General features: G+C 37.9%; 2 protein-coding genes across 2 annotated transcripts in view; one reads left to right on the plus strand and one right to left on the minus strand.

The window, feature by feature from the left end:
- Positions 1-16190, minus strand: part of XRCC4 (X-ray repair cross complementing 4) — a 290728-nt gene extending 274538 nt beyond the window's left edge. The window contains exon 1 of the mRNA XM_050795166.1: positions 15989-16190. The gene's annotated coding sequence lies outside the window, so the exon portion shown is untranslated. The remainder of the gene's footprint in view (positions 1-15988) is intronic.
- TMEM167A (transmembrane protein 167A) overlaps positions 1-26746 on the plus strand; it is an 857923-nt gene that overhangs the window by 815300 nt on the left and 15877 nt on the right. The window contains exon 2 of the mRNA XM_050795170.1: positions 16196-16283. Within this exon, the coding sequence (XP_050651127.1) occupies positions 16281-16283 (3 nt within the window). The 5' untranslated portion in view covers positions 16196-16280. The remainder of the gene's footprint in view (positions 1-16195; positions 16284-26746) is intronic.

Here is a 26746-nt window from a genome sequence, read left to right on the forward strand (position 1 = left end):
ACTGGATAGCCATATGAAATTGGACCCCTATCTCATACCACATACAAGTATCAACTCGAAATGGATTAAAGATTTAAACATAAGACCTGAAACTATAAAACTACAAGCAGAAAACAGGGTGGAATTTATACAGCACTGGTCTGGGCAACGATTTTTTGTTGTTGTTTTTTTTTCAGATTTGACATTAAAAGCGTAGGAAACAAAAGCAAAGACAGACAAATGAGATTACATCAAACTCGAAAGCTTCTGCACATCAAATGAAACAATTAGCAGAGTGAAGGGACAACCTACAGAATGAAGAAAATATCTGTAGTACATACATCTGATAAGGGGCTAATATCCAAAATATAAGAGGAAATCAAACAGCTCTATAGAAACAAAACAGATAATCCAATAAAAACGTGAGAGATTGACCTGAATAGATATTTCTCCAAAGAATACATCTGAATAACTGACAAATAATTGAAAAAATGCTCACCATCACTAATCATTAGGGAGATAGAAATTAAAATCACAATTAGATATCACCTCCTATCTGTGAGAATGGCCGTTATCAACAAAAACAACAAACATTTGCAAGGAGGTGGAAAAAAGGGAACTTTTGTACCCTGTTGGTAGGAATATAAATCAGCATAACCATTATGGAAACAGTATGGAGGATCCTCAAAGAACTAAAAATAGAATTACCATATGATGCTGGGAGCAGTGGCTCACGCCTGTAATCCCAGCACTTTGGGAGGCCGAGGTGGGCGGGTCACGAGGTCAGGAGATCGAGACCATCCTGGCTAACATGGTGAAACCCCGTCTCTACTAAAAACACAAAAAATTAGTTGGGCCTGGTGGTGGGCGCCTGTAATCCCAGCTACTCGGGAGGCTGAGGCAGGAGAATGGCATGAACCAGGAAGGTGGAGCTTGCAGTGAGCGGAGATCGTGTCATTGCACTTCAGCCTGGTTGACAGAGCGAGACTCTGTCTCAAAAAAAAAAAAAAAAAAAGAATTACCATATGATTCAGCAATCCCACTTCTGAGTATTTACCTGAAAGTTTTAAAATCAGAATGTGGAAAAGACATCTGTATTCTCATATTCACTGCAGCACTAGTCAATAGTCAAGTTATGGAATAAACCTAAATGTCTATCAGAGCATAAATGAATACCAAAAAATTCATATACACACAATGGAACACTAGTCAGACTTTAAAAAATAAAAATAACTTTGTAATTTGTGACATCACAGATGGAATTGGAGGATATTACCCTAAATGAAATAAGGCACAGAAAGACAAATGCCACAGTTCTCACTTAAATGTACAACCTAAATTAATTGAACTCACAGAAGCAGAGAGTAGAATGGTGGTTACCAGAGGTTGGGTGGTAGAGAGGATGGGCAGTTGATAAGGTTTGGCTGTGTCCCCGCCCAAATCTCATCTCGAATTGTAATCACCAGATGTTGCGGGACCTGGTGGGAGGTGATTGGATCACAGGGACAATTTCCCCCATGCTGTTCTCATAAGAGTGGAATGAGTTATCACAAGAGCTGATGGTTTTAAAAGTGTTTGGCAGTTTCCATTTCACTCTTCTCTCTCACCTGCCACCATGTAAGATGTGCCTGCTTTTCCTTCTGCCATGATTGTAAGTTTCCTGAGGCCTCCACAGCCATGCAGAACTGTGGGTCAATTAAACCTCTTTTCCTTATAATGTACCTAGTCTTAGACAGTTCCTCATAGCAGTGTGAAAACGGGCTAATACAATAGTCAAAACAGTATAAAGCCTCAGTTACATATGAGAAATAAGTCTGACTTTTTTATTTTAGATCAATTGTACAGCATGCTGAACAGAGCTAACAATTGAGTACTGTACATTTCAATGTTGCCATGAATAAACAATGTTAAATACTTGAAGGGATAGATATGTTAATTAGCTTAATTTAATCATTCTGCATTGTATTCAAAATTACAATATCACTTTGAACCCCATAAGTATAAACAACCATAACCTATTATGTAAATAAATAAAATTTAACAAACAAAAAATACTGTGTGTATGTGATAAGAAATATGTTTGAACTTTGTCTCCTGCTCCTTGCACAGAGTTGGCAAAATCCTTGAAATTTCCTGAGTGATAGGAATGTTTTTGTTACTCATAAGGAACTGCTTTCAATTACACCTGAGTTTATAATAACGAAGTGACTTAGAGTGGGGCCTCTAGATAGCCTCAGGATGGAGCTGGTCACCAGAAACATCAAGTGATTACTAGGCTGGGATTTTCAGACCCTCCTCCCAACCCTCCATTCCTCCCATGCACCCAGACCAGGAGATTGAGCTCTATAAAAATTTGAATTGGGAGGTGTATAAGTCCATTTTCACACTGCTGATAAAGACATACCTGAGACTCAGTAATTTACACAGGAAAAACAGTTTAATGGACTTATAGTTCCATTTGGCTGAGGAGGCCTCATAATCATGGCAGAAAGCACGGAGAAGCAATTCATGTCTTACACAGATGGCAGCAGGCGATGAGACAGAGCTTGTGCAGGGAGCCCTCCCCCCACCTTACGAAACCATCAGATCTCGTGAGACTTATTCACCATCACGAGAAAAGCATGGAAAAGACCTGCCCCCATGATTCAATTACCTCACACTGGGTCTTTCCCACAACATGTGGGAATTCAAGATCAGATTTAGGTGGGGAAATAGCCAAAACATATCTGGAGGTTTAGGAAGGAGGATCACTTAAGCCCAGGACTTTGAGGTTACAGTGAGCTATGACTGTGCTACCTGCATTCCAACCTGGGTGACAGAGTGAAACCCTGTCTCAAAAAAACAAAACTCTTGAACAAGGAGATGTGAACAGCTTCCTGTTTGGTGAACACATCATGGTGCTGCAAGGTGGCATGCCCACAGAAGGGCATTGAAGGCCTGTTCCCCTGCCCCCATACCTTTCCCTGTGTGTCATCTATCATTTGGGTGTTCCTAAGTTCTATCTTTTGTACTAAACCAGTAAAGGTAAATAAAATATTTTTCAGACTTCTGTGAGCCATTATAGCAAATTATCAAATCTGAAGCATGGTATCATGGGAAACCTGTTTATAACTGGTTGGTCAAAAGTATAGGTGACTCAGGACTTGTGACTGGCACCTGAAGTGGGGGCAATTTTGTGGGACTGAGCCCAGAACCTGTGAGATCTGACACTAACCCTAGATAGTGTTTGAATTGGACTGAGTTGTTGAATATCCACTTGGCGTCAGAGAATTGGAGTTATGATTGGCCTCCAAGGATCCCAAGTCAGTTATCTTATTCCCCCAATGGGGGAAAAAGAGGGTTTAATATAGGAACGATATTGGGATAATCATGCTCAGCAGATTCTCTGCCAGTTCTTCTCCTGATGGAAAGGGCCTGGAGCTGAATTATATACACTGAATCACTCAGCAGAAAGCTCAGCTAATGGCTGTTTGAAATTGAACTTTGATAGTTTCAAAATTCTAGTACCATTCTGTTAGATTCCCAAGTGCTGGCCTCTCCAACATTTGAATGAAGCAAGCAACAAAATTAATCCAGATTAGAAGTCACTTGTTATCAAGGTATCACAATTTAGGAGGCTGTGCTTCTACAAAGGTAGTGTCCGATAGCACTTAGTTAACTGCAAAATTGGCACTATCTCCAGCAGGCAGCAGTGAAACAAGGCCACACAGCTAAAAGGGTATCTTTAAATTACCTTATTGATCAGAAAGATTAATCAATTGGTGGCCTCTTTATGGCTACCACTTAATATCAATTTTGAAACGAAATACTAAAAAAGATTGTCAGAATTCTTCAAAGGATTCTGAAATAGCACTAAATCAAACATCTTCCTGCCTATAAAGTACAATGAAGTGAAAATGAAGTCAAATTATTAATAATCTTCAAACTTCAGAACAATCAAGAATGATTATCTTATTAGAAATAAGTTGGAAATGCTACATGCATCAACAATCTTCAAACTACAGAACTATCACGAAAAATTTTCTCATTGGGGAGAAGTTGGGAATGTTATATGTCTTAGAAAAAAATATTATTTTTAATCAAACACTTCCCCAAAAGAATTAGTGAAATGTTTATTAACAAATGAAGCCACACTACTTTGTGCAAGTGAAGCAATTTTGCATTGCAAAATTTAAAATGCTGATCTGAAAAGTTATTCAAAGTTAAGTTAGTTTCAGAGTCACTTAATATGTTTTAAAAATTCCCATTAAGTTGAAATAACGAACTGAAATCAATCTGCAGAATGTCAGCTGTAAAAATTCCACTCCATCTACCAATCATTCATTAAGGAAGCAGTATGTGCAAACTTTGTGTTCAATAAGAACTCCAGCAGATCAAGAAAAAAAAAAATGATACTTTCTCTCCAGAAATTTTCATCCACTTCGGAGAACATGACACTACAGAGCTCTATATAAATTATAATTAAACTTGTTAGTTATTTTTAAAAAGTAAATATATACAAGATAGTATATAATTTTGCTACAGCAGAGTTAAAGTAGTAATAAAATAATGACAAGATACGTCAAATACCTGCTAAATGACATAAAGGTGCTATATTTTCTAAGGTAAAAAAATTACAGGATCAATATACACAAAAATAAGAGGTATAAGAGAAGGTTTGCCTGAGGAATCCAATGTTCAGAAAATGAAATGTCAACAATCAACTAGTAGATTCACCAGTAGCAATGACGATACAATTCCAATGCCTTGAAAATTATCTTTCCTTTACAATTGAAATGCGTATTATTAAATTCAATTCTGCCTGCATAAATATTCCACTTTGGCCAAAGTACAAGAATGCCCAATGAAACATCAGAAATACAAAATATCCAGACAAATGAGGTACACGCTTTTCATTTTAACAAGGCATGTAGCTCCAAACCAAGTGAAGAGACATAGACCAAAATAAATTACTAAATTATTAAATTTTCAAAGGTAAGATTGTATTAATTTTTTCATGTATTTTAGTATGACATCTTGCTTGCTGAAACAATGAACACGCTATGACCTGGAAAAAAAAATTTTTTTTTTTTTTGACACAGAGTCTCACTCTGTCACCCAGACTGGAGTACAGTGGCACCATCTCGGCTCACTGCAACCTCCACCTCTCAGGCTCAAGTAATTTTCCTGCATCAGCCTCCCGAGCAGCTGGGATTACAGGTATACACCACCACGTCTGGCTAATTTTTGTATTTTTAGTAGAGATAGAGTTTCACTATGTTGGCCAGGCTAGTCTTGAACTCCTGACCTCAAATAATCTACCCGCCTCGGCCTCCCAAAGTGCTGGGATTACAAGTGTAAGCCACTGTGCACGGCCAACCAGGACAAATTTTATAGGGCTGTTGTTATTTAGAAATGCTTTTTTTTTTTTTTTTTGGAGACAGGGTCTTACCCTGCCACCCAGGCTGGAGTGCAGTGGCGCAATCTCGGCTCGCTGCAACTCTGCCTCCCAGGTTCAAGCGATTCTCATGCCTCAGCCTCCCAAGTAGCTGGGATTACAGGCGGGCACCACCACTCCTGGCTAATTTTTGTATGTTTGGTAGAGATGAGGTTTCGCCATGTTGGCCAGGCTGGACTTGAACTTCTGACCTCAGGTGATCCACCTGCCTTGGCCTACCAAAGACCTGGGATTACAGGTGTGAGCCACCACACCTGGCCTAGAAATGCCTGATTTTTTAATTAAACCTTGTTTAGAGGTTATATAAAACAGAGATATCTATTTAGCTCATGGCCAAAAAAATTCAACCAAGTTAGAACATTCCAGAATATAAAGATCATGTTTAGGCAGTTAGGTAAGAACATTTGGTTCAGGTATGTCTGATTTAATATCTAAGGGATTTCTTTGACTCAGGACAAAATGAGGAAGAGAGAGCATCAGCCAATGTCTTAGAAAACTGTTTTTTTAAAAAAAAAAAAAAACCACCACCAGATAAAAACTGAGAAATTAAATTAAGGGACATACACAGTTGATCGCTGAACAGCTGAAGGTTTGTTCTGTGTGGGTCCACTTACACACAAAAGTTTTTCAATAAAAGTTATACCAAGTGTGTTTGCCTCTCCTGCCTCCTCTTCCACCTCCTCTACCTTTGCCACCTCTGCCACCCCAGAGACAGCGAGATGTATCCTTCTCTTCCTCCTCCTCCCCAGGCAGCTCAACATGAAGAAAAGAATGAAGACCTTCATGATGACTACTTCCACTTAATGAATAGTAAATATATTTTCCCTTCATTATGATTTTCTTAGTAATATTTACTTTTTTCTACCTCACTTTATTGTAAGAACAGAGTACATAATGCATATAACACACAAAATATATAACAGTTGATCAACTATTTATGTTATTGATGAGGTTTCTGGTCAACAATAAACCATTAGTAGTTAAGTTTTGAGGGAGCCAAAAGTTATACATGGATTTTCAACTGCTTGAGAGGTTGACGTTGCTAACCCCTGTATTGTTCAAGGGTCAACTCTATAGCTAATTACAATGTATGCTACTATATGGACTTAATAAATCATTCACTTCTTCTAAGAACTCATACAATATTATGAAGTGGTTAAATGATTAGATTACTATTTAAAAGTCACCTATCGCTACCATTAGAAAGGAGATGCCATGAGAAAACAAGTCCTGATACCCATGTTTTATGTTCTTAAGATTGTTTCAGGACTCTCGTTCAAAGAATTGCTAAGCTTAAACTTCTTCTAGAAGTCTGCAAAAGAATGTAAGATTGTGTGGTTCTAATGACTTGATATAAAAGTTCAAATGTCTAGTTTACATCAAAAAGCTCTTTGTTAAAATATAGTAATATTCAGATGGGAATTAACAGTGGTGATTTATGATATGATTTTGTACTGAGACATGTTTGTCAGATAATGATAACAAGGTCAATTTTCCTTATCACATTTAAAGTGCAAAAACTTCTATTTTCTATGTTGCCATTTAAGAAGTTCTCAGAGTATAAACTTTTGTCTCCCCAAATCAGTATCTAAGTCATGATGAGCCAATTTCTCCTTAAGAACAAAGTTGAAAATGAAGGGTTGGTTCCTAAACACAACACAAGGCAAGTTTTTAAAATTCAATTTATAGATGAGTATCATAGCACAGCTAATTTACAAATTTATAAATAGCAACGATACTGTCATTTTTATGTTAAACCTATACATGGAACCCTATTAGTATACTATATCATACAAGCATCTACCGAAAAATTACCAAAAAAAATCACAAACTTTTAACTTTAACTTTTTAAGTGCCTCGAAGTTTAGACAGATGTAATTTTATTTTCCCTGAGCAGCTGTTCATTTGGACATATTCCGTATTTATTGATATACTGTGTCCAATGCTAGGGTCACATTTCTTAAACAGGAACTTGGCAACTTCCAAATTCTATGGTAAATATTGACATGTCTCAGCATGTCAATATTTATACTGTCAAGACTGACACATTTCAACAATGGCTGCATCTTATTTCTTAGCAGCCATATGCTTCTGTTCCAATTGAGCAAGTTCCTTCTTTATCTCATAAAATTCTCATTCACTGCTCAGGTAAAATTACAAGTAAGTTAATGGCATCCTCTCACACAAGGCCAGATTGAACTCTTTGCTTACTTCAACATTTTAGTCACTTCTGTAGGATTAGCAAAGCTATGGAAATGAACACAAATTCAGGATACAATGTCCTCCAGGTAATATTTGTTTTTGATTACTTAATCTCAGCATAATTATCATTTGCAACCACATTACTAATGTGGAAGCCTTTTCAGAATCTATACAGGTAATCTATTTCCTTTTTAGTTAGTCTTAAGGGCTAGGTAAAGATAAAACTGGTTTAGTTTATAGGCTGCGACAACAATGATCAATATTCAGACGGCAGTTTGAATTCAGAATGCCAATTATAAAGAGTAGTTGGGAAGTCTAGCTCATTATCTAGCATTAAACAAACAGTATTTTAAATGCAAAATTAGTTTACTTAATTTTGTGCTACGTGTCAGAGATACTGTTAACAAACTAATCATAATTAAATCAATCTTAAGAGCAAATTTCTGTATTGCTGAAAGAAAATCTTTGCAACATCTTTAAACACTCTGGGATTTCCCAGTGGTACACAAGCAAAAGTTTAATGTAATACGAAGTTATTGGTAGTAATGGCATCTAGTAAAAACATAAATGCCTCATGAACAGTTTGGAATTTTGGCATGTATTTCTTCTTACTGGCAACACAAACCTCAAGAACGTTTTTCTCTCCAAAAGTGCCTAATTTCATCAACATTAAAAATTTGCTGTCTACAATTGAACCCTGATCAATGATTTCAGCCAATGCTTTAGAAAAAAGCACAACTCGCTTTCATCAGGGCTGTGAGCTTCAACAATGACAAGGAACAAATTGTCCAGGGCTATAAAATGCATTAACTCCCTCCTACTTGTATAAAAAGATACAGTACCTTTCAATTATTTTAAAGACAGCCACCTTTCTCCTAAGAAACAAGGAATAGCAAATAAGCCATTGATTTTACACTCAAAAGACCCAGGTTGAAATCAAAACTATGCTTCATAGCTGAGTGTCTTTCATCATGCCATTAATGCATTACAACATTCACTGATTACTTCCAATGTACCAGGATTGTATATCCCAAAGATCAGTAAGACACATTCGCAACTCTCTACTGAAATAGAGACACCCAAAGAGAATTATAATATAAGTTTGTAAAATGCAGAGGTAGGGAGGGAGCTCCTCTGAAAAGCAGCACTCACCCTGGCCTAACATTTTAGGGAAGGCTTCCTTGAGTTACATCTAATATTATATGCCTCTTTAAAGAGAAATGGTTAGGTGAAAACAACTTAGGGGCAGAGGAAGAAAGATAAGGAAGGGCATTCCAAGTAGAAGAGTCTACATGAGTAAAGGCTTAGAGGCAAGAAATAGCATGATATACGAAAGTGATAAATAATTCAGTGTTTCAGACTGCAAATCAAAAATTACAGGTTCATGGTCAAGTGTGGTGGTTCATGCCTATAAATCCCAGCACTTTGGGAGGTCGAGCCAGGTGGGTCACTTGAGGTCAGGAGTTCGAGACCAGCCTGGCCAACATGGTGAAACCCCATCTGTACTAAAAATACAAAAAAGTTGCTGGGCATGGTGGCATGTACCTATAATCTCAACTACTCAGGAGGCTGAGACGGGAGAATTGCTGGAACCCAGGAGGCAGAGGTTGCAGTGAGTAGAGATTGCGCCACTGCACTACAGCCTGGGAAACAGAGCAAGACTCCATCTCCAAAAAAAAAAAAAATTACAGATTCAAACACCCAATCAAGTCAGTCATTCATTCAACCAAAACCTACTGAGTACTTCTATGCCTCACACAAATGCTTTAGAATGTGGCATAAGACAACAAAACAGACAAAAATGCCTGCTGTCATGGATTTTACATTTTAATAGGGGAACACAATTAAAAATACATGTAACAAATATGTAAAACATATATAGAATAATGATAAATGCTGGAGTAAAAAGAGGAGATAAAACAGGGTGGAGGAAACTGAGAGTATAGGGGTAGGTGCTATGGAAGTTGCAAAGCTGTAATTTAAATAGGGAGGTTGGGATATGCTTTACTGCAAAGGTGACATTTGAGCAACATGTAAAAGATGTGAAGGAATTAGCTGTACGGATCCAAAAGCATTCTAGATAGAATAAGCAGTCAGTGCAAAGGCCCTATGGTAGAAGCAGGTCTGGTGTACTTAAGAAACAGGGTGGTAAGTGTGGCTGAAACAAAGCGAGAGAGAACACAAAGACATGCAGTTAGAGAGGTAATGGGAGACCAGATCATGTAGAGCAGAGGTGTCTGATCTTTCGACTTCCTTAGGCCACACTGGAGGAAGAATTGTCTCGGGCCACACATAAAATACACTAACACTAATGATACCAAAAAAAAAATCTCATAATGTTTTAAGAAAGTTTACAAATTTGTGGTGGGCTGCATTCAAAGCCATCATAGGTCACAGGCAGCCTGTGGGCTGCAAGTTGGACAAGACTGATGTAGACTATTGTAGGCCAACGTAAGGCTGTTAGCTTCTACTATGAATCAAATGATTCACGAAAGGTTTTTAAGCAAAAAAGTAATGTTATATTCTTCTGTATATTATTTTGGAATAATTCTGAATTTACAGAATATTTGCAAAGATAATAGAAAGTTCCCAAATACCCCTCACCCAGTTTCTTCTAATGTTAACATCTTTTTTATTTTTTTAATTTATTTATTATTATTATACTTTAAGTTGTAGGGTACATGTGCATAACGTGCAGGTTTGTTACATATGTATACTTGTGCCATGTTGGTGTGCTGCACTCACCAACTCATCATTTACATCAGGTATAACTCCCAATGCAATCCCTCCCCCCTCCCCCCTCCCCATGATAGGCCCCTGTGTGTGATGTTCCCCTTCCTGAGTCCAAGTGATCTTATTGTTCAGTTCCCACCTATGAGTGAGAACATGCGGTGTTTGGTTTTCTGTTCTTGTGATAGTTTGCTAAGAATGATGGTTTCCAGCTGCATCCATGTCCCTACAAAGGACGCAAACTCATCCTTTTTGATGGCTGCATAGTATTCCATGGTGCATATGTGCCACATTTTCTTAATCCAATCTGTCACTGATGGACATTTGGGTTGATTCCAAGTCTTTGCTATTGTGAATAGTGCTGCAATAAACATACGTGTGCATGTGTCTTTATAGAAGCATAATTTATAATCCTTTGGGTATATACCCAATAATGGGATGGCTGGGTCATATGGTACATCTAGTTCTAGATCCTTGAGGAATCGCCATACTGTTTTCCATAATGGTTGAACTAGTTTACAATCCCACCAACAGTGTAAAAGTGTTCCTATTTCTCCACATCCTCTCCAGCACCTGTTGTTTCCTGACTTTTTAATGATCTCATTAAATTAAAGAGCTTCTGCACAGCAAAAGAAACTACCATCAGAGTGAACAGGCAACCTACAGAATGGGAGAAAATTTTTGCAATCTACTCATCTGACAAAGGGCTAATATCCAGAACCTACAAAGAACTCAAACAAATTTACAAGAAAAAAACAAACAACCCCATCAAAAAGTGGGCAAAGGATATGAACAGACATTTCTCAAAAGAAGACATTCATACAGCCAACAGACACATGAAAAAATGCTCATCATCACTGGCCATCAGAGAAATGCAAATCAAAACCACAATGAGATACCATCTCACACCAGTTAGAATGGCGATCATGTTAACATCTTATACTATCACGGTGCATTTATCAAAACTAAGAAACCAACACTGATACATTTCTATCAACTAAACCATAGACTTTATTTGGATTTCACCAGTTTTTCCACTAATAGCCTCTTTCTGTTTCAGGATCCAATCTAGGATAACATATTGCATTTAGAATCTTACATGTAAATGTACAATTTTTGATTTATATTTTAAAAGTATCACTCTGGCTGACATATGAGAATAGACTGTAGGGAGGCAAGGACTGAAAAAAGCAGAGAATAGAACACAATTACTGTAATGCAAGCAAGAAATGATACAGGACAATAACAAAAAATCCGGACAAGAGATGATCAGTATACTAATAGCAGAAATAGTAGAAAACTGTTGAATTCTAGATATCCTTCATAGAAAAAGCCAACAGGAATTGTTGGAATACAAGAGAAAGTAAGGAGTCAAGGATGACTCCAAAGATTTAACTGAGCAACTGGCTGTATAAAGCTGCCATCAATTCAGATGAGAAGGAATGGGAAAGGTTTGGGAGGAAAGGAGTTCAGTCTGGGACATTTGAGTTCAAGATATCTTTTAAATATGCAAATGAAGATGCAGAGGTAGAAAAAGAGGAAATGGGACTTGGAGCATAGAAAACTCTTCAGAGGATTTTTGTTGCAGAGAAGAGCAAACAAATGGGGTTGAAAATGGAGAAAGGTTAAGAGGTTTACAACTTGACATTCTAGGATACATATAGATAGTAAAATGGTTACTTTAGTGAAGGAGATTAACACCTACCATCTACCTTATTTTTTGTGTGTGACAAGGGCAGCTGAAAATCTACTTATTTAACAAAAATCCCTAACACAATAAAATTGTATTAACTTTGATCCTCATGTACATTTCAGTCTGAATTCAAAAGCCATGTGGGAAGAGAATGAGAACAAGTGGGGAGAAAAAAAGGACTAACACTTGAACACGAAAAACCTCTACCTGAGGTTAGGAAGGCTAGCTGAGGATGAGAGGAAAAAAGCAGAACAATTGTCTTTCAATATATATGAATAACAGTGAATGAAAAAAGGTAGGTAATGTAAAAGGTAATGTAAATCAACCCTATCATTAACACTGGCAACAAAGTAAAAAGAGAAAATGGGGAGAAAGTGGTCTGGTGATATAAATGCAATACCAACTTAATACTAAAACCTTTTATAGTAGTCCTCTCCTTATCCAACAGTGTACACCCCAAGGCCCCAGGGGAAGGCTGAACCCAATCAACTGCCTTCAATCTGAGCATGTTTCTTTTCACATCTTCTACCCACAAATTTAATTGCTTTATTATCTTAACTAAGTTTTTATCACGCACTATGGCTATAAGTTTGGCAGTCTGAGGTGTGACCGCAAAACTAGCATAAATTTTTTTGCTTATTCACAATTTTACAGATAGATTTGTTCTTACCATAGACCTTAGCAACATCAATATATGACATTTTTTTTCTTCCTTATTAAGTGGAGAACTTTCACTTTTTTGCTTAAAAGAGGCACTTTACAGCTACTCTTCGGCATAACCAAGTTGCCAGCATCGTTACCCTTGTGCTTTGAAGCAATAATTAAGTAAAATAAGTATTCCTAGAACACACGCACTGTGATACCACCTCCATCAATCTGATAACCAAGCAACTAAAAGGCAAGAAGCTTATACAGCAGGGATATGCTGAACAAAGAGATGATTCATGGCCTCAGGCTGAATGGAATGGGATGGAATAAGATTTCATCACAACTCAGAAAGGCATGCCATTTAAAATGTATGAAATATTTCTGGAATTTTTTTTTTTTTTTTAATTGAGATGGAGACTCGCTCTATTGCCCACGCAGGACTGCAGTGGCACAATCTCGGCTCACTGCAGCCTCCACCTCCTGGGTTCAATTGATTATCCTGCCTCAGTCTCCTGAGTAGCTGGGACTACAGGTGTATGCCACCACACCTGGCTAAGTTTTGTATTTTAGTAGAGATTGGGTTTCACCATGTTGGCCAGGCTGGTCTCGAACTCCTGACCTCAAGTGATCCGCCCACCTTGGCCTCCCAAAGTGCTGGAATTACAAGCATGAGCCACCACACCCGGCTGGAATTTTCTACTTAATATTTTCAGGCTGTGGTTGATCATAGGTAACTGAAACTGTCAAAATCAAAACCTCAGATAAGGAGAGACTACTGTATTTAGTGCCTAATATATGCAATTCAACAGTTCCTCCATTATAATTCCTCCTCTCCAGAGACTTTTAATTTACCAAAGCCATGCACAACAATAGACAACACTTTCTGAGTGCTTACTGTATGCCAAACACTTGCCTAGATGATTTACTTGTAATAACTCGTTTAATCCTCATAACACTGAGGACACTTTTGCACTGGCTCCACAGAAAAATATAAATATCACTATTTTTACATATGATTTGAATATACCCAAGAAAACAAAGTTGGAAATATTCTTCCAGATGCAGGTGAGATAAAAATTTTTAAACAGGTCAGACGCGGTACGGTGGCTTACACCTGTAATCCCAGCACTTTGGGAGGCCAAGACGGGAGGATCACTTGAGCCCAGGAGTTAGAGACCAGCCTAGGTAACATAGTGAGCCCCATCTCTACAAAAAATGAAATAAATTAAGCCAAGTATGGTGGCATACACCCATGGTCCCGGCTACTGGGGATACTGAGGGAGGAGGATAGATCACTTCTGCCCAGGAGGTTGAGGCTGCGGTGAGCCGTGATTGTGCCACTGCACTCCACCCTGGGCAACAGAGCAAGATCCTGTCTCAAAAATAAAATAAATAATAATTTTTGAACAAAGGAATAACACAGTCAGATTTTATTTCTAGTAAGGAAAGGATCCAAGATGGTTTTAAATGAGGATTCATTGCAAAGCTGCCAGAAAGACTTTTGAAATTGTGATATAATCTGAAAACCAAAAAGTAGCAGGTTTATGTAAGACGATGCAGCTAAACTACCACCTCCCAAAAAAACTCACGTCAGATTAACTTTGATGTTTTACATAAATGCAATAAACATTATACATATTTGTTCAGCCTCATTTATTGGCACATGTGTTTCTCTCCATGGATAACTTAAAAACTGGCAATGTCGTTCTTTACTATTTTGAAGCTCAGGTACATAAGAAGCCATGGCCTAAAGTTAATTAAAATATATAGACATAGCAAATCAATTGTGATCTCTACAAGTTAAGCTTTCTGATGCTCTTCACAGGTAGCCTGAAGCAGAGCTTCATACAGAAGTATTACTCTTAAGTGTAACAAAGATCAAGACAATCTTCACATGAAAGCAAGGGCAGTTATGTCTACAGACACATTTACTACCCTAAAAGCCAAGCTCGATAAGTTGCACAACATAATTTCCATAGCTAAACCAAGTTTGTTTAATTTGAATGGCAAGACCTAAAAGGTATAATATAAAGGAATTACAAGACAGAACATTAAAAGACTTTTTTCTTCCTCAGGTGGAGAGTACTGTATTTTTTTTATACCTTTCTTTTTCCCCTCTCCCACAACGTTATTAAATTCCTTAAAAGAACAGACCATCTTTGTTCCTATGCTGCAATCTCAAGATCTATGAATAAAGCAGGCACCCAGTAAATACTTGCTAATTTGTGTAATTGACCAACTCTTGACAATTCAATATAACAGACTCAAATATCAAGTTAGTTAGAGTTTAAAACAAAACCGTTGTGTGCCCTAGTGAACGATGTAAACACAAACAGCAGAATCCCAAATCTTCTAATCATTTGTGTTGCCCTAAATACAAAACGGTCTCATAGGCCGAATACAGCTCGTAAACCAACATCTCACCTGAGTTACCTTCTCTCTATCCACCTTCTAAGTCAATAAATAAAAAATTGAAAACATTCTGAAAAGAACCCTCTGCTGCCTGAGAAAAAATACACCACACATTTAGAGCCAAAAGGTTGCCTTAAGGGGACGAAGAGTGAAAAATTCTCCTTTCTAATACTTTATCAGAATTCCAAGAACTACGCAAATTCAAACACGTCAAAGCTCCTGTTTCTCCATCGATAAAATGCAGAAAGAAAAACGTGCGTGCGTGTGTGTGTGTGTAACAGAACCTCACCTATTGGGATAATTAACATCAGAAAAAGCTAAATTCTACTACTGATTAAAAGTTGGCTTGTCATTTGTCTTGCCAGTTGATCGCTCTAAAGTACCTATCAATTGCTGCAGTCCGTAAAGGGCAGTTCCTTCCCATTGGTTACCACAGAAAGTTCTTTCCTGACCCCAAATTGCCTAGTACGTTTCAGTCACGATGCCTGGATGGAACCCACAGTTGACCAATATCTGGGGATTGAAAGGACAGGCCGGTGTTGGGGAAATGCTCACTACCCTCTGGATTCAACTGTCCTCCCAATCCCACAACCAACACAGAGCATTTCAAAAGTGCTTCGCATTCCCAAGAATCCCCCAGATGCAAATAGAGAAACTGAAAAGAAGGTGAACAGGTAGGTTCGCACCCTGAGGATGATGCCGGGAACCCTAGCATCCCCAAAAGCCCACAAGAGGAAGGCGCGGGAGCTCACAAATTGAGGGGGATTCTCACACTGTGGAGTTCTAGGGGTAAATAGCAGGGAACTTTTTTAAAAAGAAAGCAAAAGATAAAAAGAGAAAATCATATTTTTGTTATTTAAAGAGGCAGCCCCACTTCCGGACCCTACCTCTCCGTGACTGTACTTCCGGTCTCCTCCGAAACGCCCGCTTTCACAGATCAAGTTCTTGCAACCAATGAGAGCATCAGCTACTTCCGCCGGTCTGCGGGGCGTGGTCTAAATCCCGCCTTTTCCGGTGGAGAGGAGCCTATCCTAGCGTCTTAATCGCCCGACTCAGTAGGCGGTGCCGTGACAAGCCCAACCGGACGGCTGGAGAGGGCGAAAAGGGCAGACGGGGCGTGCAGCCTCTTCCGCCTGGGGCCCGGAAGGGTGATGTGGCTGCGGTATCGCCGGCCTCGCTATGGTAAGAATTGGGGCTGCCGGGTCGAGGTTAATCTTCGAGAAGGGATTGTGGGTCTAGACTAGGGCTGGAGGTTGTGCGGTAGCCCGGGGTGTGTGGGCCTTGGAGCCATGTGGTCCCTCCACGGTCAACCAGAGAGAATCAGGACGGACTGTCCAAGAAAGACTCCTGGGTCGCGGAGCCCGCCCCTCATGCAAAGTCCGCTTTCCTACTTTGTTTAGGAAAAAAAAAATGCGTTGGTGTGTTTTAACACGTTGGCTACGTAGATTATCTGGGGTCATTGAAGCTTTGAAGCGTTAGAGCTTCTCGAGTTTCCTCTTGTTTTCTTGCATCTCCTTATCTCACCCTAGGGGCTTTACTCTGGTGTTATTGTTTGATTTTGTGGGGAGGTTCCTTTGGCACCAAACTCCATACCTTCGTTTTCAGCTGTTTAGTCAATAGCCTCTCAGGACCCTTCCACATTATTCTCTCAACTTTGAAAATGCTACTTTACAAGCTATAGGTTTTAATAGTTAAGAGTTCTCTGCAAAGGCGGATTGCTTTTCTAGGGGCTTAATATACTTATTGGAGTGGTGTCTAGCCTCAGGCCTTCCTCCTCTTTCACCTCCAAGTCCATTTGCCAAATGTGTATATTTCTGGGCAAAGGATGCATGCCTGCGAATAGACCCAAAAACAACTATGACTCCAAAAAGCTTGAGTCTCATGGTGAAAAATTATGAGCCCACGTTCACGGAAGTTGCTACAGAATCCCATATAGCAATAATTCAGTTTCTTCTCTGGACGAATTTACCACCCGATGAGAAGATGGCAGTTGAGACTAGCAAGACTGTCACTCTTAATTCTTTTACATCTTTCTAAAAACTGAAGTTGAATTATTTTACTCGTAGTGCAAGTCAAAGATAACTCTTTTTATTATCTCACTATCAGACTAGCTAAAAACAAGATGCATATACTGTGCTGAAGATCATCGGTATATAAACTATCTTGTCATGCTTGTTTTTCCAAAAGTAGCATATACTTTCATTCATTATCAAGTCCTATGTACCAGGCTCTTTTCAAAAAATAAGTTTATAAGCATGGAAATATCAAGTTCACCACAACTTCCAAGTAGATGTTTACAAGTGAAAGAAGTGAAACATGAGGAGATTGACTTGCCTTGGATCACACCTAGTAGATTGTAAAGCCAGGACTCAAACTTATTTTAATGTCCAGATGCCCGAAATCTTCATGTTGTTATCGATAGAAACACAACATAACTGAGGATGAAATAAGTCTTAGTAATTTGTTCCTTATTAATATAAATATATAAATCAGACATAGGTGGAAAACAGAAACAACTGGCAGGTGGTTTTTTATTGCTGTGAGATGTCAAAAGTACATTGTTGGCAGAGCTACGAAGTGAGGTTTCAAGGAGGCTAACTTAGCGGTTTGAGAAATAGATTAGTGTCTCAGTATCTTTGAGTTTGCACCTAAACTTAGTTTATTTGTGAGGTAACCCAATGCTAATGACTTAATAAACCTGAATTACTGTATTTTAATGAATCTTTTTTTTTTTTTTTTTTTGAGATGGAGTCTTGCTCTGTCGCCCAGGCTGGAGTGGGCAGTGGCGTAATTTCGGCTCACTGCAACCTCTGCCTCCGGGGTTCAAGCGATTCTCCTGCCTCAGCCTCCTGAGTAGCTGGGACTACAGGCGCACACAACCACGCCCGGCTAATTTTTGTATTTTTAGTAGAGACGAGGTTTCACCATGTTGACCAAGATGGTCTCGATCTCTTGACCTCGTGATCCGCCCGCCTCAGCCTCCCAGGTGTTGATATTTATATGGAAGTTTGGTGATGCTTTTGTGACCAGAAATATGCCATCGGATTACAGGCATGAGCCACCGCTACGGCCAAGAATCTTTTTAAAAAGCATTTCAAGGACAAAATGTTTATCAACGGTAATTTACATCTGTCAGGATGAACAGTAATTGTAGCACTTGTGAATTAATATTTCTAAAAAATTTCAGAATGCCTTGTTTCCCCCAATGCCTAACATCCTTCAACATTCCTCTCATGTCTCATCTCTTTCCAAAAAGCCTCCCTTAACCCTTTCTATTTTCTTCTACTCTCTTTAGGTATCTATAGGGATATTCATGTATACTTCCAGTATCCCTCTAGCATAACCCTTTTCACAGAAAACAGCAATAAGGTGTTGCCTACATTTCTCCCTCTGTAGGCAGAATTCTTAAAGACTAGGTATTTTAATCTCTACAGTCATAGTGCCAGCTAGAGTTAGTACGCCATTAAGAGTCTGGACCTGTAATCCCAGCACTTTGGGAGACCGAGGTGAGTGGATCACCTGAGGTCGGGAGTTGGAGACCAGCCTGACCAATGTGGAGAAACCCCATCTCTACTGAAAATAAAAAATTAGCCAGGCGTGGTGGCGCATGCCTGTAATCCCAGCTACTTGGGAGGCTGAGGCAGGAGAATCGCTTGAACCCAGAAGGCGGAGGTTGTGGTGAGTCGAGATTGCGCCATTGCACTCCAGCCTGGGCAACAAGAGCGAAACTCCATCTCAAAAAAAAAAAGTCTGGGGATACAGACATGCTCGGTGTCTTCAGGGATTTCACAGTCCAGTCGGGGGAGATGATTAAATAAGTGAATTCCATCTGTTGTCTGTTATGATGTAGCATGACAACACGTGTAGTGGAAAGAGCATAGGTTTAGAATGAGCCAAACAGAGTTAGAAATCATGCCCAGTTCCCATCCTTTACTTGGTTGACTGTAAGAGAGTTTATTTTCATGTCTTTTTCTTAGTGTGCTAAGTGATTTTCACAAACTCCGCAAAGTAGGAATGATTGCCCACATTTCATAATTAAACTGAGTCTCCAGAGAATAGATGTGAAGTATTTTCTCTCCTCTTGTAGTGGAAGATATGTAGAAAATCATTAAACACAGTGGAAGGAGTAGTACTGGCTGGGAACTGCTTGAGAGATGTCCCCAAGAAAGAAAATAATTCTCTCTCACCTGTATTTTAAAGAGTATTAGGGTCATTAGCTAGAGGTGACAGCGATCTCTATCCCATAGATAAAAGAAATGGCAGTTATGGGAACAAAAGGCATGAAGTTCAATAGTTGCATGGAGCCTCAATGTGGCAGGAATTTAAAAAAAAAAAAAGTATAGATGAGGCTAGAAAGATTAGGGCCAGATTTTGAAGAGCTTTGTGCCATGCCGAAGACTTTATATTTTGATGATGTTTAATTGCTTACTTTATAAAGGCTTTGGAGCAGGGAAATAAAATTGGTGTGCATTTTAGAAAACCAACTGGTAACAACATGGAGAGAGTATATTTAAGTGGAGGAAGATTAGAATCTGGGAGACCAGCTTGAAAACAAGTGCTGTAGTTCAGGTATACGATGATTGAATGTCTCAACTCTGATGAGCCGTTGGGTTGAAAGGAAAGGAAAACTAGGAAAATCATTTTGAAGGTACTTAGTGAAGGGTGATGAAGCACAGCTCCAGCTTGGATGATTTATTGGATGGGAAAGAAATACAGCAGATCCTCAACGTTTATGAGGAAGAAACTCCATTCCCAATTGAGGCCACTGTGTGGAGTTTGCATGTTGTCTTCATGTCTGTTCTTCCCATGTCTGCATGGATTTTCTCTGGGTACACCAGTTCCTTCCCACATCCCAGAGATGTATAGAAGATTAGGTTTGTTGAGGTGTCTACACTCTCCTAGTTTGAGTGCTCTGCACTGGAATGATGTCCTATACTCAAAGCTACTCAGATGGCTCCTGGCACCTTCAACAGTGTACTGAAATAAGCCAGCTATCTTACTTGTTTTTATTAATCTTTCTTAAGTGGGTGTATAACTCCTATTTATTTCAGTGTTTAATATTAGAAGGGTTTTGATATTTATTTGGAAGTTTGGTGATGCTTTTGTGACCAGAAATATGCCATCGGAACTTAACTCGTGTTTGTATCAATTTGCCTATGGTAAAATTGGTTTTGTTACACATCTTTTGGCTTAAAGTTGCATTTTCCAAGGACCTGTGGATGACGTTAAGTGAGGACTTACTGTGTTGGTTAAGCACCTACTCTGATAGGTGTTTTTTATACAAGGTTTTATTAAAGACGTATTATTGGCCATATTTTTCATATGAAGAAACAGATGCAGAGAGCTAAGTGTCTTTGCCCAAGATCACACTGCTTATAAATAGCAGAGCTAAGATTTAAACTGAACCGATTCGTCACAAAATGCTGTGCCCTTTCTATGCAACAGTATCATTAATTGCACAAAAATATTAAGAAGAAAAGCAACATTTTTATGTCATGGGTGGGTGAGGACGTAGCAGTTTAGATAATAATTCTGTTGCTAGTATTGCTTTTGCGTCATCCATGAAAATGGCATCACAGTTGAAAGGCAAGTATCTTAGTATTATAAAAACAGTTCTGATCTTATGAACCCATGAAAGGGTTCCATGAACTACACTTTTGATAACCACTGCATTAGGCTAATAGGAATCTGATGTGGGTGCTGGTCTTCTCTAGCAAAGTTTTTGAATACCAATTGCAAATAAAAGCTTCCAGATGGCTGAGGCAGGCATTCAAGACTAGCCTGACCAACATGGTGAAACCCCATCTCTACTAAAAATACAAAAAAATTAGCCAGGCATGGTGGCGTGCACCTGTAATCCCAGCTACTCAGGGGGCTGAGGCAGGATAATTGCTTGAACCGAAGAGGTAGAGGTTGCAATGAGCCAAGATCACGCCACCACACTCCATCTAGGTGAGAGACCGAGACTCCGTCTCAAAACTTCCAGGGAGTTTCAAGAAACTATAGATACCCAGACCAGTTAAATCCAAATTTCTGGGCAATGAGGGCTTTTTAAGCTCCAAGTGGTTCTAATAAGCAATTAGATTTTATACCATATAATAGGACATTTTATCAGTCTTTGTTTTTTCTTGGTTGCAAGGTCAAAATACTTTACAACAGGCTTTGCTCTTTGTCCTTCAGAATACTTTCTCTTGTCCAATCTTTTTATCAAAGACATATATGAAGCATTTATTCTAATTTTTTTCACTTTACCATTTATCATTGTTTTGTGTATGCCTTCTCTTAATAACTCTTGACACCCTTTTGCCTTATTTTTAGATCTGAGGTGTGTATAAAATAGCTCCAAAACGAAGCAGCACAAACATAGCAAATTAATTGTAGGTACCATGATAATGAGATGAAAATAGCTACAAAATCAGTGTTGCCAGTGGAAAACAGTTCAGGTGCTTCTACTCTGAACTGTAGTTTTACTCATCATATCCATGAAAGTTGTTAAATGGAAAGTATTAAGTAGAAAAGGTCTCTGTACATTTTAAAAATAGGACTGGTTGTAACAAATGGTTATTTAATCCAGCCCCCTCATTTTACAAATGAAATGAAACTGACAGGTAGAGATATGAGATGTTGATTCATCTAAGGTCAAATTTATATACTTGGATTACTTCATTAACCCAAATGTTTAGTGGCCACTGTTGCTGAGAAGCGATGGGTGATGAGTTCGTATCTAAATATTAATCAAGCCTGATTTCTTGCTCTCAAATTAAACTAAGGTTACTTGTCTGTTTGGTACAATATCACCCTACCACGTGATAAGCAACAAAGTTTAAATGTATATGCTAATAACGCCAAAAGAGAATGTAGATAATTTTTATGTATTAGTGGAAATCTTTTCAACCAATACTGGTTACTTACTTTGGGCAATTTAGATATATGCGTGTGTGTGCATTCATATGCACACTAATCCTTGCATTTTCATGTTTTCCGTTTTAAGAGACTAGTTGGAAAATGCTGACCTGACCTAGATTTTCTAAATGATAAATGCTGACCCACTTTTCTAATGCTGAATAATTTTTATCACAATCAGGTCAGGAGTGTCATTTCTGTGTTCCCTTCCACCCCCAAAAAGGGATAAACTAGTTTCATGTAAAAGAAGTAAATACTAATACAAGTAAAACTGTTACTATTTGGAGTTTTAAAATGTTGTCTTTCATATTTAATTTTTGTTTTAAAACTGGAGGAATTAGTATGTCAATAAAAATTTATTTCCCATGTAAGAGGCAGTCAACATTTAAAGCTCTAACACAGTGTTATGCATAAACAAGGCGCTTAATCAACAAATTTGTTAAACAATTTGTTTGGTAATCCTAAAAATAAATAAGCTACATAGTGTCCAAGTGATCCAAAACTAATGAAAATACTGTAGATTTAGTCTCTCCTTTCTGCAGATTAAGTATGCTTAGTAACCAGTCATTGAGCACTCTCTAGGCACAGCTTGTTTATCATATTGATGTGTATATTTCTTTTGCTTTTCTCATTGTTTCTTTTTGCACTTTTATATTGCTTGGATAATTCCTTTTTTTCCATTTTCTATTCCTAATGTTTTCAGTGGTTTCTTTTTAAGATTTCTTATTTGAAAGTTTTGTTAATAAATACCTTGAGCTCTTAGAAGTATTTTACTCATCTTTTTAAAAAATCTCTATATTGAATTCTTACTTATAATCAGACTTAATGAATATAGTTTTAGTGTTCAGAAATGACTCTGAAAATGAGAAGTTATATCTTAATAAATAAAATGATTTTAAAAATCTGAAAACTTATTTCTAATTTTTCAAATAGACTTGAGAATAGAACATTTTGTAGAGGTTTGTCAACATTGTAAGTAATTTCATGTCTAGAACCCTTCCTTAGCTTTGCATTGACCAACCTCCATCTATTCATTGATTAATTATTGCATCTCCTGTAGTGGTGGCCAAATAAAGTCTGTGAATTATTTTTATTATTTCAAAACACCTAACCAAATGTGATTTACTTCAAAATGATCAAATAAAGTAACTGACTCATCAAGTTTATTTCCTTCCAGTTTGGGTAAATTAACTCATTGCAGTAACACTAGTTGTTTCAAGCGTATCAAAAGATCTCGTTGACTATGAGTTGTCAGATAAGTCTACAATGCAAAGGGTTAATAAAAGAGCCCTTGATGACAAATCATTTCGGGGCCTGTATTACCGTGTTTTAGAAGAATGACAGCTCTCAGTAATCCTACTCAGTCTTAACAGATCTTTTGAAATTGTATATCTCTTAACAATTAAAAGAAGTCAGAAGAACACACACTCTCCAGTGTGCAAGCACCTTCAAAGCTTGCTGCTTGATAGAATAAAAAATCTGAATTCCAGGAGGTGATATAAGATGTGGATACTGAATGGAAATTACCTCAGGTGTTTATTTTACCCTACAGCCTAGGTCCTTAACATAAATATAAGGAAATTTGCATCTTTCTGCTTGATTTTCCAAGATATTATTGAGAAGTAAACATAAATGCAAAGCCGTACATGGAGGTTTCTCTTGAAGAGCTAACAGAATTCAGCAATCTGATCTACACTGGTTTTTGAATGTGCATTTTTTCTTTGGAATCCAAGTATGTTCTTGGATTTGTTAAAATGTTCATTATTGCTAATTGTATTCAAGTTCCTGTTCATTTGACATTTTTCAGTGACTTCTCTGTGTACTATATTTTAATAGTCACAGGGGATTGATAAAAACCTCAATAGAATAGAGAAGACAATCAGTACAGTATGTGTTCTGTAACACACACCTTGTTATGTGTGTGTATTATACACATATAAAAATCCTGACTCTGCTTGGTATGGAGAGTGGGAACAGGGAAGACATCAAAGGAGGTGCATCTTGAGTTGAGGTTGGACGGATGAGTCAATTCACCAAGCAGGCAAGAACAGATAGTGCAGAACTCAATAGAGTACCTTGAAAAAGGTTTCATGACTTAAAGGCCCTGAAAAAAATTAAACAAGTTAAATGAATTTGACTTACCACCTTTTTATCATATTTTCCTCTATTTTGTGATTAAATATGCTTACCTTTTTCTTAGATTCCTCTTTTCCCTTTTAATAACATTTTTCTGTTGAAAATTGCAATTATTTTTTAGCTGAAGAGGAACATCTGTTTCCTTTAACCCCGAGACTAAAATTTTGTATCACCAGACAACAGATGCTAAGCATTAAGGGGAATGCTATAGGTGGCAGGCTAATGTCCATAAGTTAGAAACACACTTTTGACCAGAGTCTGAGTACATCTAAAAGACTTACCACCTAAGATTATTTGTTTTAAACTTTAGAGTCTTTAAACCCCCAGAACAAAGTTGTATATATCATATATTTCATACTTGTAAATGGTTTTCTTTTGTAAATGGTTTCACATACAAACGTATATACACACTCTACTTTCATAATAGGCATGTTTTTAAGTGCCTTTTTATCTTCTATTAAAACATTCAGACATAAAGAGGTAGAAGCCTATAATGAACCCTCATATTCTCAGCATTTTATCGTCAGCCCTACCCCTCTCCCACCACACATGCACTGGATTATTTAGAAACAATCCTGGACATGATGTCATTTAAGCATGTTTCTTTAAAAACACATTTGGAGAAGAAAAGAGAACACATTACAAAGTCATGAATTTAGATACTGCATTAGGAAGATGATAAACCTACTTTGCAGATTTATTTTCCAACCATTTTACTATAGGAATCTTTTGCTTAAAATACAGTAAGATTCTCATTATTCCCTGAACATGGTAATGGACTTTCTCTTTAGGGTTTTTTTTTCCCACATTTTTTTCTCTTCTGGAGCTTGCTATTTGCCCATCTGAGTGGTGCCCTTTCAAGGTTTGACTCTATTCCTGCTTTCTACATGAAGTCTTTCTTGACTTTTTCTTACGAAAATGGCATTCTTTGTCTGCATAGCTCACTTTCACATTCAACAATGAGTTGCTCTGTACTTTTTAAAGTACATGTTCTATTTTAACTTGATTATAACTGCTGTGTGCCTCAGTCTCATGTATAAAATACAGGTAATAACAATCATGTATAAAATACAGGCAATAACATTTACCCCAGATACATGAGGATAATACAAAACAAGTACTCAGTGAATATCAGTAATTGCTATTGTTAGCCATAAACTGCAGGGAAGGAATCATACCATGTGCCTTTTTTTAAATCTCCAGTGCCTCATTTCTCAGACAAAGTGGATACTAAATACACATGTAGTTATGATGACTGGGAGGTAATCTGCTTTATTTTCTATGAGGTCATCCAATATTATTTATTAATATATTCACATACATATTCAAAATATGACCTTTGAAAGGTAAGCATTGTGAGATACTGTGCTTTTTATCTACAGTTGATCATGAGCTAATTCACTGATTTATGTTATAAAATGTATATCACTGACTTTCACAGGTTTAAGATTAAAACCCAATTTAATTAAATCCCAAGATACATTAAATTTTATCTTTGTTATATCCATGAAAAAATTATGCAGAGAAAAACAGGTATTAAACTGGTAATTACAAATCATTTTTGTCTTTTTCAGACCATAAAAGTATCACTTAGACAATTTGAGAAATCCAGAAAAGTTGAGAATTAGGTTAAAAACTATCCGGAGATGGCTGGGCACAGTGGCTCATGCCTGTAATCCCAGTACTTTAGGAGCCCGAGGTGGGCAGATTGCTTGAAATCAGGAGACCAGCCTGGCCAACACAGCGAAACCCTGTCTCTACTAAAAGAAAAAAAAAAAAAAAAAAAAAACCACAAAATTTAGCCAGGCATAGTGGCACATGACTGTAATCCTAGCTACTGGGGAGACTGAGACAGGAGACTTACTTGAACTCACGAGGTGGAGGTTGCAGTGAGCCAAGATCCCGCCACTGCACCTCAGCCTGGGCAGCAGAGCAAGACTCTGTCCCCCGACCCCCACCAAAAAACTATGCAGAGATAATCACAGCATTTTCCCACTTGCTTTGCATAAAGGTTTACATACCTTAAGATGTACTGTCTGAAATCTTTGATCCCCTTTTGCCTACTGCTTAGCATTGTGCATAAGCACTTTTTGTCCTTGAGAATATTGGTAAATAATGTATATAGTGTTTAAAACTTTTTCAGTAGTTTGCACATATTTATCATAAACATATATAAAAGATTAAAATGACATTGGAACAGTAGTTGTCTGTTTGTTTTTAAGATTCTCCTGGCTATTCTTGCTTTATTTTTTCCATATGAACTTCAGAATTAGTTGTCTGTTTAAAAAATAACTTGTTGGTGTTGGGTTCACTTTAAATTGATAGGTTGTCTTTACAATGTTACCTTCCAGTATAAAAACCTGGCATACCAGGTTTCTTAATCCATGTTATGTTGCTATTAAAAAAAAAGAAATTGGGTAATTGGTTAAGAAAAAAGGGTCACTTAGCTCTCAGTTGTGCAGGCTGAGAGTAGTAGGGCTTGGCCCTCCTTCTGGGGAGGGCTTTTATGCATCACAACATGGCTGAGAAGGTCAAAGGGGAAACAGACGTGGTGAAAAGGAGGGAGGAGCTCATGGCTTTATAACAACCTACTCTCTCCGGAAAGA

This window comes from Macaca thibetana, chromosome 6 (assembly GCF_024542745.1).
Source record: "Macaca thibetana thibetana isolate TM-01 chromosome 6, ASM2454274v1, whole genome shotgun sequence".
Lineage (NCBI taxonomy): Eukaryota > Metazoa > Chordata > Mammalia > Primates > Cercopithecidae > Macaca > Macaca thibetana.